General features: G+C 47.1%; 1 protein-coding gene across 4 annotated transcripts in view; it reads left to right on the top strand.

The window, feature by feature from the left end:
• The window catches only part of LOC141105851 (ovostatin-like), a 164,186-nt gene that overhangs the window by 60,986 nt on the left and 86,529 nt on the right, over positions 1-16,671 (top strand). For all 4 annotated transcript variants that reach the window (XR_012235664.1, XM_073595994.1, XM_073595995.1 and 1 more), the window contains exons 10-11: positions 10,776-10,891; positions 11,777-11,935. Coding sequence is in view for 3 of the 4 variants with exons in the window: in XM_073595994.1 (XP_073452095.1) it covers positions 10,776-10,891; positions 11,777-11,935 (275 nt within the window). In the remaining variant the exon portion in view is untranslated. The remainder of the gene's footprint in view (positions 1-10,775; positions 10,892-11,776; positions 11,936-16,671) is intronic.

Genomic DNA, 16,671 nt, shown 5'->3' on the forward strand with positions numbered 1-16,671 from the left:
CATTTTTCCTTATCTTGGGTTTCTTCCTTCACCCGCAAAGACCAACACCCGCCACAGCAAACAAGGGGAAAACCCTACCCTTGAGCGCACCTCCAAAACCCTCAATGCTCTCTGGATACCATCCTTTAATCCTAAAGCCCACATGTCGATCCCCACAGCATTAAGGTGCACCCCATCTCCTCAAAGGTAACGCCATGTCTCCACTTCCAGTTCCAAATGTCTGATTGCCAGCCCCCCATTTTTTTTTTTTTTTTAACAGAAAATTTTTATTAGACAAATCAGCATTACAATACAAAATAATATAGTACATTCAGTGAAATAAGAATATAGACAGGGAAAGCCACCTTCATCCGGTAGTCGTAATTTAGCAAATATTCCAGCAGTACATTATGTAGATATCCAATATTCAAGTGGGCCGGGTGAGGGGGGGGGAGAAGAAAAGGGGAGATGCAGCAAAGCAAGTAGTAATCAGGATAAGTAAAGGAAGAACGGGGGGGCTTGGGGGGGGGGGGGGGGGACGAGGTACGAGGGAGAAGGCATGAGATAGAGAATATCCGCTAGTGTGATTCCAGTCACAGTTAGGGGGAAGGGGGTTCAGGGCCATCAGAGGCATCTATCCAAGAGGACCAAATTTTATCAAATTTCCCTGGGCATTGTCTACTTTCATAGGTCATTCTATACAGAGGAAGTACTGAGGTCACCGACCTCCTCCACGAGGCCAGAGTAGGAGGCTCCTCTAGTTTCCATCTCAGTAAAATTTCACGTCTAGCATAATATCATGAGAAGGTAAGACACAATTTACAATACCTGTCTCCCTCAACATCTTCCAAATGACTGAGTAGTAGTATTTGAGGATCAACCTGTATATTTAATCCTGTAACATTGCTAAGTGTAGAGGCCACTGCCGTCCAAAAAGGTCGGAGTTTGGGACAGGACCAGACCATGTGCCAGAAGGTACCCACTTCCTGCCTGCATCTCTGACAGTAATAGGGCGTACACACGGTCGGATTTTGTTCGGACATTCCGACAACAAAATCCATGGATTTTTTCCGACGGATGTTGGCTCAAACTTGTCTTGCATACACACGGTCACACAAAGTTGTCGGAAAATCCGATCGTTCTGAACGCGGTTACGTAAAACACATACATCGGGACTATAAACGGGGCAGTGGCCAATAGCTTTCATCTCTTTATTTATTCTGAGCATGCGTGGCACTTTGTCCGTCGGATTTGTGTACACACGATCGGAATTTCCGACAACGGATTTTGTTGTCGGAAAATTTTATCTCCTGCTCTCCAACCTTGTGTGTCGGAAAATCCGATGGAAAATGTCCGATGGAGCCCACACACGGTCGGAATTTTCGACAACACGATCCGATCGGACATTTTCCATCGGAAAATCCGACCGTGTGTAAGGGGCATTAGGGTCTCTTTGATGGTAAATGCGCTCCAGTCTCTGTGGGGTGAAGTATGCCCTGTGTAGGAACTTAAATTGTATGAACCTATCTTTTGCAGCAATCATGGAAGGAATGTATGAAATGAAACACTCCTTCCACTCCTCTTCGTCAAGAGATGGAATATCCATCCTCCATTTTTCCCAGGTTTTGGTTAGTTTGATGTTATATTCAACTGTGAGATATAAATATAATGTTGAGAGAGGCTTCTCCATCACACTGGAGATCAAGACACGCTCAATGGAGTCCGACTCCAAAGTGAGGGGGGCAGGGAACTGGGCCTCAAAGACGTGCTTCAACTGCCAGTATCTGAACTGAAAAGAGGACGGAAGTGCATATGTTTGCCTCTGGACCTGGAAAGTCATAATCCTAACATCCTGAACGATGTGCTTTAAGGTAATGATTCCCTTTTTTCGACCACAGAGAAGGGTCCGGAATACTATAGAGGTGAGAGAGCATAGGGTTACCCCATAGGAGCATGTGTGGTGAAACGTGATTGGGTTTCCCGTAAATCTTCCTAGCCTCTTGCCAGACCCTCACTGTGGTTCGCATCAGGATTGTCATAGACGAGCTGGCCCTAAGACCACGAAATGGCAGGTTGCTCAGGGCTGCAAAGGAGCCCAGGATGGCTGCTTCTAGAGTGACCGTTGGATTCTGTGTGGGCTGGGAGAACCACCAGTGAACCATGACCAGGACGGCCGCCCAATAGTAAATTTGAAAGTTCGGGAGCGCCAATCCCCCCCCCCCCCCCCCCCCGAAAGTGGGAGATATAATATCTGTTTGGCCACCCTGGGGGGCCTCCCAGCCCAGACAAAGGATATCAGCAGACTCTCCAACCTCCGGAAAAAAGTCCTGGGAATGTGTGTGGGGGTATTATGGAAGAAGTATAAATATTTGGGAAGATAAATCATTTTTAGCAGATTAACTCTGCCCACAGGGGTCAACGGGAGGGAACGCCATGCAGCACATCTAGCCGCTAGATGTGTCATGAGTGGTCGCAAATTGTTTTCCATATAATCCTGCACTTTACAACTAATTTTAATCCCCAGGTATTTAAAACCATCTATCCATTTGAGCTGCGGATGTGGCACTCTAGGGGTCGAGGGATGGAGCGGGAAAAGAACCGATTTGTCCCTATTAATATGAATCCCCGAGTATCGACCAAATCGATTGATTAGTTCCTATGCAGTCTGTAAAGAGGGTGATGCATCCGCTAAATAAAGCAGAGCATCATCCGTGACAGCTTTTCCTCAATTGGGCCTACCTGAAGTCCCCTTACACCAGGATCCGCTCTCAGTAATATAGCCAGGGGCTCCATTGCTAGAGCAAATAGGCTCGGAGAGAGGGGACAACCCTGTCTCGTGCCCCGGGTTGATTTAAACTTCCCCGATAGGCAACCGTAGGTATGGATTCTAGCTGAAGGACCATGATATAACATGCGAAGCCAGTTCGTGAAGCTCGGACCAAACCCGAATCGCGAGAGACCATTCCCATTGTCGTCTCATCTATGTGGGTAAGAAGGCGTCTGATATTAATATCCGTGCCTCTTCCGGGCATGAAGCCCGTTTGGTCCCTGTGGACAAGGGCAGTAATGACCAAATTAAGCCTATTAGCCAAAACCTTCGCCAATATTTTCGCGTCCACATTTAGCAGGGATATGGGGTGATACGAGGAGCATAATGTGGGGTCTTTTACCAGCTTGGGGATCACGACTATGATCGTATCACTCATTGTATCAGGAAGTTTCTCAAGACGCGTCAAAGCAGAGAAGAGACCATGAAGTTTATCAACTAGTTCTGTAGCATACTGCTTGTAAAACTCCACTGGGATGCCATCGGGTCCCGGAGTTTTTCCTGCCTGCATTGATTTAAGCGTCTAGATTATCTCCAAAGTCATAATAGGGGCGTCAAGTTTGTTACGATATGTTTCCGTAAGGGTCGGAATGTCAATATCAGCTAAATATGCCGTCATGTCCTCCTTACTATAATCTGCCCTAGAGGTGTAAAGGGATTTGTAAAACTGCAAAACAGCAATTAATCCCGTCTGGGGTATGAATCAGCTGTCCTGAGGACTCCCTGATATGTGAGATGCTCATCCCTCCTGCCTGTTCTCTGGAGAGCCAGGCCAACAGCCTCCCCGATCTCTCCCCCTGCTCAAAGATCCGTTGGGACTGTGCTAACATTTTCTTCTGGGTAAGAGAGGTACGGAGGCGAACCACCTCCTTAGTCATAAGCTGTAAATGTGAGTAGTGTAGGGGATCTCGAGTGCGAACAAAAAGAACCTTAGCGCTAATCGCCTCCCTCTCAGCCTTTATCAAGTCCGCTCTGCGTTCCCTGCAAACTCTGGTAATGATGGTCTGGTAGTCTCCCCTCGTCGTGGCCTTGAAAGCGTCCCACACAACTGTGTGCTCCGCCGAACCACCATTGACCGCCCAGTAGCCAATCAATTCAGTTCTGAATTGAGCATCCACAGCAGTGTCTGATATCCAAAATCTAGATGGCCTCCATAACCTGTCAACTGAGCCCAGGGAGAGGTCTACTGACAAGAACAAGGGTGCATGGTCTGAAATTCCCCTAGGCAATATTTGTATGTCCGTGACCCTTGGGAAGACCGGGCTCCCAGCAAAGGCCAGGTCTATGCGGGATAATGTTCTATGTGAGGCCGAATGACATGTAAACGCCCGGGCCTGGGGGTGTCTCCACCTCCAAACATCTGTCAGGCCGTAGGTATCGGCCCATTCGGCCAACCCAGGACAATGATGTCCCGCAGTCGTCAGTCTGTCCAGATCCGGGTCAGGGATTAAATTGAAATCGCCCAGGATGATAGCATTGTCAGAGGCAAACTCGGCCATCTTGCTGGTAATTTGATTTAGCACCAGCAAGGATGCCAGAGGGGGTAAATATAAGCCCACAATGGTCCATGTCAGAGAGTGGATCTTGGCGTGAATGATAACATACCTACCGTCCGGGTCCAGGGCCAAATCCAAGAGCCAGAAAGGAAGAAACTTCAATACCAGAATACTAACACCCCTGGAAAAACTGGAATGCATGGAGTGGTAGTGGTAGCCCACCCATGGTTTTTTAAGGGCAAGTACCCTGCTCCCTATGAGGTTCGTTTCTTGGAGCACACGTATATGTGGGTTATAAGCTTTAATGAATTGGAACACCAGGGAGCGTTTGACCGGGGAGTTTAACCCCCTGGTATTCCATGAAAGAATGTTAAGGGTGGACATGGGCTCTAGGGGTGATAAAAATTTCAGGATCAGTATAGATCTCGGCTCCTGAACTGGACCTCCGGACCCAAAACGGACACATCTGAAAACAATGCAATGCTGATAAATCAATTATTTTAGTACATTTAAAAACAAAAGCAAAACCAAACTAAAAACATTTATAAGGACCCAATAACCTAAGTAAAATAAACTGGCCCCGTTAGGGGAATTTTCCGCCCCCCCCCACCACCCACCCACCCCCACTAAACTGAGGTGGGTATTCATCCCAAACTGGTTCAGCTCGCCGGCTGCAACAGGGGGTCCGTGGAAGAGGTGAGCTTAGCCCCTGAAACTTCTTGGGGGGGGGGGGGGGCAAGCAGCAGTTCAAGCAGCTTTCCAAGTGTGAGATTACCGCTGAGTTAATAAAGCAAGAGTCAAAAGGAGAAAGGAAAACCGTTGTGTGTCCCCACAGTGAAATCGATCCAGCAGTAGGTGGGCATACATAGTATGAACTCCAATGCTCCAGGAGGGGAGCAAACAAGTATAGAGGAACAGTATATAACAGTCTCCTGACCATGTCCTTTGTCAGGAGTGCTAATTTAAATATCACATGCAGGGGCGGTTAACCACCGCTATCCAATCCGCACACACCATAGATGTAAACAGGGCACAAGAGGTGCAACAAAGATAGTTCATCCATGGGGTATTTTGTGTGGCAACCCAGGCCTGGGCCCAGATTAATTTGAGCAAAAATTGAAGGGTGCCATGCAGCACATACCGTTTACTCGATCAGCGGATCTGTGGTAGCGAGTCCAGCACACCTAGAGAGGCTTCTATCTGGCTGAAGAATCGGTTTGTCTCACCATCCTGGACTCGTAGACAGGCAGGGAAGAGTACGCTGTAGCTGATATTGCGTGTTCTCAATGCTGCTTTGACTTGGTCCAAGGATTTTCTGAGATTCTGGGTCTCCACCGAATAGTCAGAGAAAATCATCAACTTAGCATTTTGATATCGGAGGTCCCCAACATTTTTAGAGGCATTGAGAACTTCATCTCTATCCCTGAAGTTAAGGAGACGGAGAATGAAGGTGCGGGGTATCCAGGAGGCCCCGGTTTAGGCGGTACATGGTGTGCCCTTTCCACCGTGTAGTGAGGCGACCAACGGGCCTCAGGTAGGAGGTCATGTAACATACCCTCTATGAAGGAGGTAGGGTTGTTTCCTTCCGCTCCCTCAGGTAGGCCGACAATACGGAGGTTATTGCACCGTTTTCTATTCTCGACATCTTCGGCTCTGTATTCCAAGGCCTTTACTTTGGTTTGAAGAGTGCGGAGTGCTGCTCCGTGTTCTGCCGTGGTGTCTTCATTGTTACTCAATCTTTGCTCCGTCTCAGTGACTCTCGACCTGAGTTTTTCTATGTCTTGGCGGATTAGGCCCGTATCCAACTGAACAGCCTCAATTTTTGTTGTTCGTGTAGATTGGAAAGTGGCAATGGCCGCCATGACGTCCGCCAACCAGGGGGGTCGGGACTCCTCTGAGTCCATGGGGCTCGTCTGTGAGGCTCTGTGGTCACTGCGAGTGATGCGGACCTCCACAGAGGGGTCAGTGGGCGTTTGAGGGGAATCTGACTGTGGTGGAAAAGTAAATTTTTTGCCCCCTTTGCTATACTTTGCACTGGAGTTCCTGCGGCTCATTCAGATGTCTGGGGCCCCCCTCTTGGCTATAGACCATAGACAACTTGGGAAGCTTGTCAGCGGGGCCAGGGGTTGTCTGGGAAAATGTCCTGTGCAGAATATGGCCCCCAGGCAGTCTTCCCCCTCACCTGCAAACTATGAAGAGCAGTAGCTGTCCACTTCAGGCTTCCAGGACCCTTCAGGGATGGTCACTCCCACCGCAGCCTATCTCAGCTAGGAGATCTGAGCTAGGGGTGCTCCGATCCATCTCCCGATCCTCAGCCAGTGTCCCCTGAGCTGCATAGAGTACCCGCTTCCGGGCGAGGGTAACGCAGTGCCTCTAGGCTGGTCAGAAGCCTCTGGGCCATCAGAAAAGGCCGAAAACCCCAGGCCTAACAACTTCGCTGACTCCCTATCGGGGTACGTATCTAGGAAAGGCCGCATCCTTTCCACCTTTACCGGAGTCGTCCCTCTTGTTAGTAGACTCGCCAGCATGGCCTTTTCCCTGTTTAAAACACCGGGACACGGGGTGGGCTCCCCCACAGCCAGAGCATTTGTGCTTGTATTTGCAGGCCCCCTCAAATTTGCAGAAACCCTCATTGTACTGCCAACAAACCCCCTTTCTTCTTGCGGCCGATTGTCCGGGAATGGATGAGCCACTGGCCCCCCCTGGAAAAAATTGACTCGCTGCCCTCGCCAACGTCATTGGGCGCATCCACAGGCTGATGTCCTTATGATCCCACCTCAAGGCCGGGCGTATCGCCCTGCGTTGACGGAACTGCTTGTGCCTCACTCACCGCATCCAGGTAGCAGAATAGTGCCAAACAGTGTTCGGGGTTCTTCTCGCCGATCACACAAGCCAGAATAGCAAATGCCTGGAGCCATTTCTTGAACGTCCACAGGATGTGCCTGTATCTCCTCCTCTTCTCCTCATCCTCCTTGTTGTCCTCAGGTTTTTTTACCTCACACCTCGCTGAGTCCACCAACCTGATCAAGTCTTGTTTTTTTTTACCCGCGTCCCCCGCTGACCCCGCTTTCTCACCTGTCGATTCCTTGTTCACCGAGTCTGGCACAGCCACCTCGGTGTCCCCCACCACGGGCGCAGGTGTTGCCGCGGAAGGCCCTGGAATTGCCCTGGGCCATGAATCCCCTGACCCTGAAGGCCCCCCCAGGTGCCACCCAAGCCGCTGCCGGAGTAGCTGGCCTGTGCGCCCCGGGCTCAAACCTACTGACTAAATCCTTTAAACCCGCTAGGAACCCCTGCAATCCCCCATCCAGCGTGGCGTGGTCGCGGACCAACGCAGCCAGCGGGGAGCCCATGGGAGAGACTGCCCGCTGCCAGGTGACCTGAGCGCCTGGCCTAGTACCACTCCCCCGCCCCATCCGCCCCCCCTTTGTACCCTGAAACAAAAGTGGACTTACCGGGCTGCCTAGGAAGGGTCCCACCAGCTGAAGGTCCCGCTTCCATCGCTAAAGGGGTTCCGCGAGGTTCATCTTCATCCGATAGGAAGAGCTCCCCCTCCGAGCGATCCACCACCATGTCTTCCTCCCTCACAGCCCTCCAGGGGATCCATCCAGCGATGGCGAGAATCCGCGCCGTGGCTGGCCCCTCCTCCGCACGCCGGATCCATCCACCGACTTCTTTGTTGCCTTTCCCGGCCTTCTGCCGCCTCTGGAGCTTTGCTGCAACTGGGCACCCCCGCCTCCTGCCATCTTACTCGGTACACCATGCCTCTGGGGGGGCGCTGGATGGGGAGGCCCGGTGGCCACTGCAGATCTTATGCCCCGCCAACTCGCCAAGGGCAGAGCCCGCAAGGTCCGTTGCTTGCCACGTGGCAGGCCTGGTATGGGCCCTGGGCATTCTGTAGAGCCCTCCAGCCGAGCCCCGTCTCTGCTGGGGATTCCTCCCAGAGCCTCCCGCTGCCGGCACTGACATGCGCTTCGCGGGGTGCTCTGAAGGGGCCCATAAGGGACTCCCTGTATGACGCTGGGCCCTGGGGGGGAGTCTGGGGAGAAGCGCTCCGGCGGCCGTGACCGCCGAGCTCGAGCAGACTCCCTTGCCGTGGTGCTGGTCCCTCGCCCAGGACCAGGGTCACCTGATCCCACAACCACCTCTCACCTCTGGACGCAGGTGCAGCACACAGCTGCGCCATGAGATCTTCCACAGATGCCATGCTGCCTGCAAGCTATCTCCTCCGGCTGACAGTGACGCTGGGGGGGGGACCTTCCTTCTCTTCTCTGCCTGCTGGCTCCTCCTCTTCCTCCCTTTCCTCCACTCCGGGGCATTGTAACAAAACCCTGTTACTGTCCCCTGTTCCCCCAATCATGTAAGCCCTACGTCTATTCTTTCTTTTTCTTTTACTCCGGGTTTTCTTTACATGCAACTGCATACACCTCTTATTCTTTTCTTTCTCTTTTTATTAAAGTTGAGATGGATGAAGGGTTAAGAAAAGAGTCCTAGTAAGGTGGCAGTAGCCAACAAACCAACCTATATCGTCTTCCTTCTCCAACCCAAAAAGCAAAATATCAAGAAGCATGTATCTATCAAACTATGCAAACCAAAAAGTTAAGTTAAAAGTTAGGTGTTGGGGTGGGGATGGTGGACATGAAAATTTTGCAATTATTCACTCATGTATTGTAATTTTAAACTTTGGGCTTCCACAATTGCAAGGGTGTCTGGAATCAGGGCCAGATATTTGTGGCTACACTTAAGAAAATTGAAACCAGGCCATATTATAGTAAAGTGAACTTATTAATAGTAAAATAAGACATCCAAACGCCAGCAAACATAAATAAATGTGAACCAAAAACCCAGTCGCCAGCTACCTAACTAACTATATACAATGTATGCAAATGGTGAACACCGGAAAGCTGGGTAAAACTGGAGGTGCAGGGAACATATAGAAAGGAGAAACCAAAACTGGGATCAGGAACAAGGGAGTAGGAACAAGACAGCAGCGTTCAGGGTAAAGGTATTAAGCATAGAGCATGATTGACCACTTCAGCCCTGGAAAATTTGGCTGCTCAATGACCAGGCCACTGCGTCGCTTTAATTGACAATTGCGTGGTCATGCAAGGCTGTACCCAAACAAAATTGACATCCTTTTTTCCCCACAAATAGAGCTTTCTTTTGGTGGTTTTTGATCATCTCTGCGGTTTTTAGTTTTTGCGCTATAAACAAAAAAAAGAGCGTCAATTTTAAAAAACACAATATTTTGTACTATAATAAATATCCTCTTTTTTTTTTTTTTTGAAAAAAAGCTGTTTTTTTTCCCCTCAGTTTAGGCCGATATGTATTCTACATATTTTTGGTAATAAAAATCACAATAAGCATATATTGATTGGTTTGCGCAAAAGTTATAGCATCTATAAAATTGGGGATAGATTTATGGCATTTTTATAATTTTTTTTTTTTTTTTTTTTTTTTTTTTTTTTACTAGTAATGGCAGTGATCTGCGATTTTTATCTGGACTGTGGCATTATGGCGGACAGATTGGACACTTTTGGCACCTTTTTGGGACCATTGACAATTATACAGCGATCAGTGCTATAAAAATTTGCTGATTACTGTGTAAATGTCACTGGCAGGGAAGGGGTTAACACTAGGGGGCGATCAAGGGGTTAACTGTGTTTTCCCTAGTGTGTGTTCTAACTGTAGGGGGATGGGACTAACTAGAGGAGATGACAGATCGGTGTTCCTAGCTAGTAGGAACTCACAATCTTCCTCTACTTTCCTCACAGAACAAACTCCTTCCTGAAAAAAAATTCCTTCCTGATCCCCCGAGAGGCAATCGGATTTTCCCTGGATCAACTTTAATCATCTGTATAAGCAAAAGAGGGACTAAATACCCTCCCAGCAGCCAGCATCAGGTGGAGACTGATTACTGGGATCTGCTGGCTGCTGGGAGACACCTGCTGATGGACACTGGAACTACAACCTTCAACGCTGGGAAGCACCGTGCCACCAGCAGGTGATCCAGGTCCTGACGATATAGGGCAATCAAGGGAAAATCAGTGCAAAATGACCCAAAAATGTTCCCATCCAGATTGTTTGTTTAGAATTGATAATTCAGGGGTTTGGTGCTGAAGATGTCATCCATGTGTAGAATTACTTTTATGGCTTCAGTTTCTGTTCAGGAATGGTTACTTCCAATCTATCTGAATGCAAGCACTGATCTCAGGGGGGGGGGATTAAGGAAAAAACATCTCATCCACATCCCTGTCGATAAAGAGTGGGGAGTGCCACTTACTGTACTATTTATCTCCTAGGGGCTTCTGCACAATGTTCAGTTTACCTACTGCCCTTTGTGGCTGGTCAGAGAAAAACAGTCGATTTCACTATATTTAACATAATTGGGCTGCATCAGACGTATGACTGTACTCTAAGCCTTCCTGATGTATATACATGAGCATGAGTATTTGTATTGTGTTCTGTGACAGATGTCCAAGCAACTGAAACCAAAACCATCTCTATCACCAGCGAGCTAGGCCGAGCCCGTTTTGACTTTAAGGTTATGCTTCCATATTTCAAAAAAGGAATTCCTTATTCTGTGGGGGTGAGTTGAGTTGGAACCTTTTTTTAAATTTTAAATTTTATTGTGCATTTTAATGATAGGTTTGGGCTACTAGTGGCCAATACAGTTTTTTTGTTTTTCTTTTTAGTTTGGTAAACTCAGAGAACGTCTCAATTGTATGACTGTGATCCTCTAGCAAAAACTTCTGCTAATTGCCATGAGTCAGATTTGCATACGCTGGCATGATTCAGAGCCTAAAACATACTGGTTATGGGAACAAGATGGCTGCTTCCATTGCTGACCTCTGCTTCTGAAAAGACTATTAACAGGAATGCTGATCCCCTTTTTAAACTCAGTGACCTGCTGATAAAAGTTCAGCAACGGTGGCCCCACCATTTTTCATTTGGTAGCTTGTTTTGTTTGGGGGGGGGGGGGAGAGTGTAGAGGACGTGGACTAATAAGCCATGTCAACCAACACTGCCCAAGTCAAACCCAACTTGCTATCTGTCTGGAAGTGGTCAGAGCTTTATGAAGTGGCTTGGCACATTGAAGACCCCTTTTATTTTTGCCTGAACAGTATTCCAGTTTGTAGCTGCCCTTCCTCCAGACAGTCTGTCCCACAGTCTATCCATCAGTCCTATCTGCTCCTCATGAAAAAAGGGATGAATATGGGAGATCGGGTTCCTGGGTTATACATGAGGTGAGAACTCACATGAACCTGTAAACAAAAAAGTGTGTGAGGGGGGTGGGGTGGGGGGGGGTGCTCATGGCAAAGCAGAGAAGCTTGAAAATATGCTAGGTCTTTTTTTTTTTTTTTTTATCTCGTCATTTGATGGAACATGTACAAGATGAAGCATATTTTAACTAGAACAGGTATTGTGATAAATGCATGTGTAAAACTGAAGCATACGTTGACATTTTCCTCAGATAATTGTTGAGAATGCACAGGGGCAGCCTGAGATTGGCCAGGTGGTAGAACTCCAAATGGACGGAAAGGCTCTTCAGAACCTGACATCTGATGAGAATGGCAAAGCACAATATGAAATTGATACCTCAAAATTTACCACTTCAAATGTCAACTTTCAGGTGAGTGGATAATGCAATGTACAGCCAAATCATTCTGCAGCAGTTCAGGGTAATTCTATGTAACTCTATTCGGTAAGTCTAACATTCTATTGTAAGTAATACAGACAAGCATTGCACCTAATTGGTAAGAAACCAATTCGCCACCCAGAGTGTCTTCTGCTCTGTAGGAAACCTTGCCGTGGTTCTCAATTCCTGTCCTCAGGACCCACTAACAGGCCAGGTTTGCAAGAGAACTGAAATACATCACAGGTGATATAATTTTCTGCTCAGTGATTGCAGTATTCTAGTCTGCGTCTCCCCAAGGTAATAATTAAAATCTGGCCTGTTTGTAGGTCCTGAGGACAGGAGTTGAGAACCACTGATCTAAAGGACCCTGCATTAATGCAGACCGCACATGCAAGCTCTATTCAGTTAGGGTCCCTAATGGGGACTCAAGAACCTCTGCACTGTAAGACATTAGTGACACTAGTATGTAGTAAGTACGTCTTTCTTGCATAGTGACACTAGTGTTTTTTGATTCCCCCCCCCCCCCAAAAATAAAATGCACAAAGTGAGTTCTCAGTCTTGTTGACTGTAACGACACCCGGAGTATGAAAGGGGTTAAAGCCGTTTAGGACATTCCATTTCCGAACACAAAGGCAGCTACCGAACACTCCAATCAGCCGAACAAGAAACCCATATAAATAATTCTTCCCCCCCCAAATACAAGATGAGGGTCTGTACGGAGATTCAAACAGGAATCAGACTCTTCTTTTTTTAGAACCAGAATACAGTCTTATATACAGTAGAAGAGGAGGTCCCCCTCCTGCTCATATCACTCTAACAATACAACTGTAACCAGAAACAGAATTAACATGAACTAATTAATTAATCTCTTAAAGCAGCCGATGTGACTCTGTGTCCTCCTGGGCATTGTATGATTAATCAAGATTTCACTACAGGTCAGACTTTTTGTCACCGAGCTTCACACATTAGTATAAACACAGGACACCTTCTCACAATAGCAGGAGCTAATTACAATTAACAAAACAAACAGTGATCTCCCCCCCTCCTCAGCCTAGTAGGCAACAAACTATAGTAGGAGTAAACTGTCCGGCTCCTAACCAGTTTTAGAGGCCAATGTGATCAGTTCTCTCACTAACATGTTGAGTTCAGAATCAAACAAACCAAGAATAGTCTTTACATATAGCCTGGGAGATATTGTGGATAAATATTACTGTCCCATTTTAAGTAATCCAAGATATATTTTCTCTGTCACCCTGTGCCCAAAAGTGACTCCCGTCACGTTGAACTTTTGGGAATCTTTTTTTTTTCACTTTCAGATTTTTCACATATAAAGGATGAAATGAGATTGGTCGCCATGGGCATCGGTTCACTAAAGAGACAGATTTATTTTGTAATAAATGGACCACATAAGGAGGCAGTCACCTAGACCACTCCAGACTTGGTATATGAAAGCATATACTACTGTACTACATCGGGCACCACGCCAGAAGGATAACCTCATTTCCCTTGCCAGTTGTACCTAGCCCTGCACTGACTACAAAGTCCTTTTGAAGGAAATGGCATAGAACACAGATTTTTCCTCTACTAGTTCTTATATACATTTTATTTAATCAGATACATGAGTTTGCTTTTGGGATTGTATTCAATATATGCAAATTTGTCCTTGTTTGGACACTTAGCCAAGGCTTGGAGGTATTCCTAAATATTGTGAGACAACTAGACAACTTTAAATAGGGAAATTGCATATTCCATATTTCCTTATCAACGTTACACTTTACACTTTTACTCTTCAGCCCAAAGTCTTCCAAAGGGAAGCTATTGTATACACTTGTGGTCCAATTCCTAGGAGGGTTCTGCAAAGCAGCAGACCCTATCATAAGGTCCCTGCTGCTTACAAAGGTAGACCACACAGCCACCAATCCACCCCTTCGACACAACCTACGCCATCGTCCTCCACTCCCAAACTGGCTGCTCTTTCTTTCTTTTACCTCCTTTGTTTCCATCACCCAGAAGGTTAACATGAAGGTTTACACTTAATTCCCTTTTCCCATTCATTGTAGCATCTTACTTTCCCTTTGTGTTCACAGTAAACCAGACCAGAGAATTCACTTAAAGCGGTTGTATACTTAATTTTTAAACTTTTACCTACAGGTAGGCCTATAATAAGGCTTACCTGTAGGTAAAAAAAATATCTCCTAAACCTGTACGGTTTAGGAGATATTCCCCTCGCAATGAGCCGCTGACTGCAGCGGAGCATGTGCACAGGGGATTCTCGGCTGAAAGCCCAGCAGATGCCGGACCTTGCCGGAAAGAAGTCTCCCGTGCGCATGCGCGGGAGTGACGACATTGCGGCTCCGGCCACTCACAGCGTCGGAGCCGCGATACCCGGGAGACACGCCAAGGGGAAATGTCAGCTCCCTCGGCGTGGACCGGGTGAGATGCCGGCGCCTCGTTCTAAGGTAAGTATCTCATAAGGACCTAGTATGCGGTGCATACTAGCTCATTATGCCTTTTCAGGTGTAGGAGGAGAAAAAAAAGTCAGTGGGTTTACTACCGCTTTAACCAGCAACTTCTTTTACTGAATAAAATGGCATTCATGTACAGTTCTTCTTCATCCCTATATCACCGTTCTTCAAGAATCACATAGCAATGCAACAAGTTGTACATGATGGTGTTCTTCTTTAACTGTTGGGCTGTGCTTTGGGCAATGCGGTGGCATCTCATACGTCTTTTTAGCTTGTGATGCCTCCTAAATGATGGTAACATAGTTCGCAGTCCTGATTCAGGGTCCCACCAAAGGGTAACCCCACTAGGTGCAACTATGCATCTCCTCATGTATTTTGACCTTCTTATTCCCACGACCAACCAATGCCCACCTACTGGCCCAACCCCTTCATGTTTAAATACCCCTGTTACAGGAAGCACCACAGAACAAACAGCAGTGTCGCTTGCCTTCTCATGCATTTTGACCTTCTCATTCCCACGACCAACCAATGCCCACCTACTGGCCCAACCCCTTCATGTTTAAATACCCCTGTTCTATAAGGTTTTATTAAGATGGTATATGGTACTGGCCACTTTTGTGCCCGGAGCTGCCCTGGAGTGTTTTCAGGGATGTGGCCAGATGGGAACGATATATCATATATGGTGGACATGCCCCAAGGTCAGAAGATTTTGGATCAGGGTCTATAACTTCATATACACCCTCACCCGGATTAACCTGGCGAAGTCCGCGAAGCACTCCCTCCTGGGCGTCAGGGTAGCTGAGGCCTCAAAACATCAAAGAAGGCTTCTTACATTTATATTTACATCAGCTAAAATCACAATAGCAAGAAACTGGAGGTCTGCAGCCTTACCCTTTGACCAACTTAAACACAAAATGTCATGGCTTATGCTAAATAAAAGACTAACAGCAATAGTACAGGATAAAATGAAATAGTTTAATAAAGTATGGGATCCATGGATCAGATACCTGACAAATGATCCCCGGACAATCATAAACCAGGACCCTTCTTGAAGAGTGTGGAGCCCTATCCCCCCTTACCTCTCCCTGACCCCCCCACTAACTCTGAGCCCTCCCCCTTTTTTTTTTCTTTTGAGATCTACTCCCTTTCTTTTCTCGGCAAGACACTAACTTAATGTGGTCTGGATGGGCCCCCCGATACCTGGGAAGCCAGACCCCCTCAATAGATGTAAGGGGAGCTGGTGTCTCCTGGGAGGTGGGCTGCATTCCAAGGTCCATGTTATAGAGCATGCGCATGGCCATAGGCTATGATCTGAGGATTACGGTGGAACCACAATAGGATATGTTCTATACACCACAAGCTCTGGAACAAACAAGGTACAGCCTATATCAGTATAGGTTTATTGGTTTTGAAAATACCAGAGGTAGACTCCTTGTATATTTTCTATGTATGATGTACTGTGCAATGCTCAATGTAATGTCAAGATCTTTGTTATGCTTCTATATAATCTTTAATAAAAATCCATTGAAACATAAATACCCCTGTTACAGGAAGCACCACAGAACAAACAGCAGTGTCACTTACCTGATTGAGGCAGAGTTGACAAGAGGGCTGTCCTTACACCTCTTGTCCTGTTTCCCTTGGGGAAGATGACAGGGTATAACAGAGCACAAAGTGACACGGGTGCCTGTAGGAGATCCGTTTTGGAATATCTTGGTAGTTGATGTGGAGCTGAAGTGAGCAAGCAGACAGCAGGCAGATGCAGGATCTCAAAAGTGTTGTCAGATTGACAGAGCTGAAACAACTGGGCAGCATAGGTACAAAGTCAAAACCAGGCCAGGGTTAGTATAAAGTGAGCAAAGGAGATACCAAAGCAGCAGACGAGAAGCAAGCTTTGGTCACAACCAGAATCTGGAACAGGATCAGGAACAAGCAGGGTCAATAAGCCAGGCTGGGGTACAGATTTACACAGGATCAGGTCACAAGCAGTAGGAGCTGATAACCACCCAGCAATGATCCTGTGTCCTGCAGGTCTTTAATAGGGATGGGCCAAACACGCCCCCATTTGGTTCGCAACAGAACATGCGAACAGGCAAAAAATTTGTTCGAACACCGTTAAAGTCTATGGGACACGAACATGAAAAATCAAAAGTGCTAATTTTAAAAGGTTAATATGCAAGTTATTGTCATAAAAAGTGTTTGGGGACCTGGGTCTTGCCCCAGGGGACATGTATCAATGAAAAAAAGTTTTAAAAACAGACGTTT

The sequence above is a fragment of the Aquarana catesbeiana genome, linkage group LG08 (assembly GCF_042186555.1).
Source record: "Aquarana catesbeiana isolate 2022-GZ linkage group LG08, ASM4218655v1, whole genome shotgun sequence".
NCBI lineage: Eukaryota > Metazoa > Chordata > Amphibia > Anura > Ranidae > Aquarana > Aquarana catesbeiana.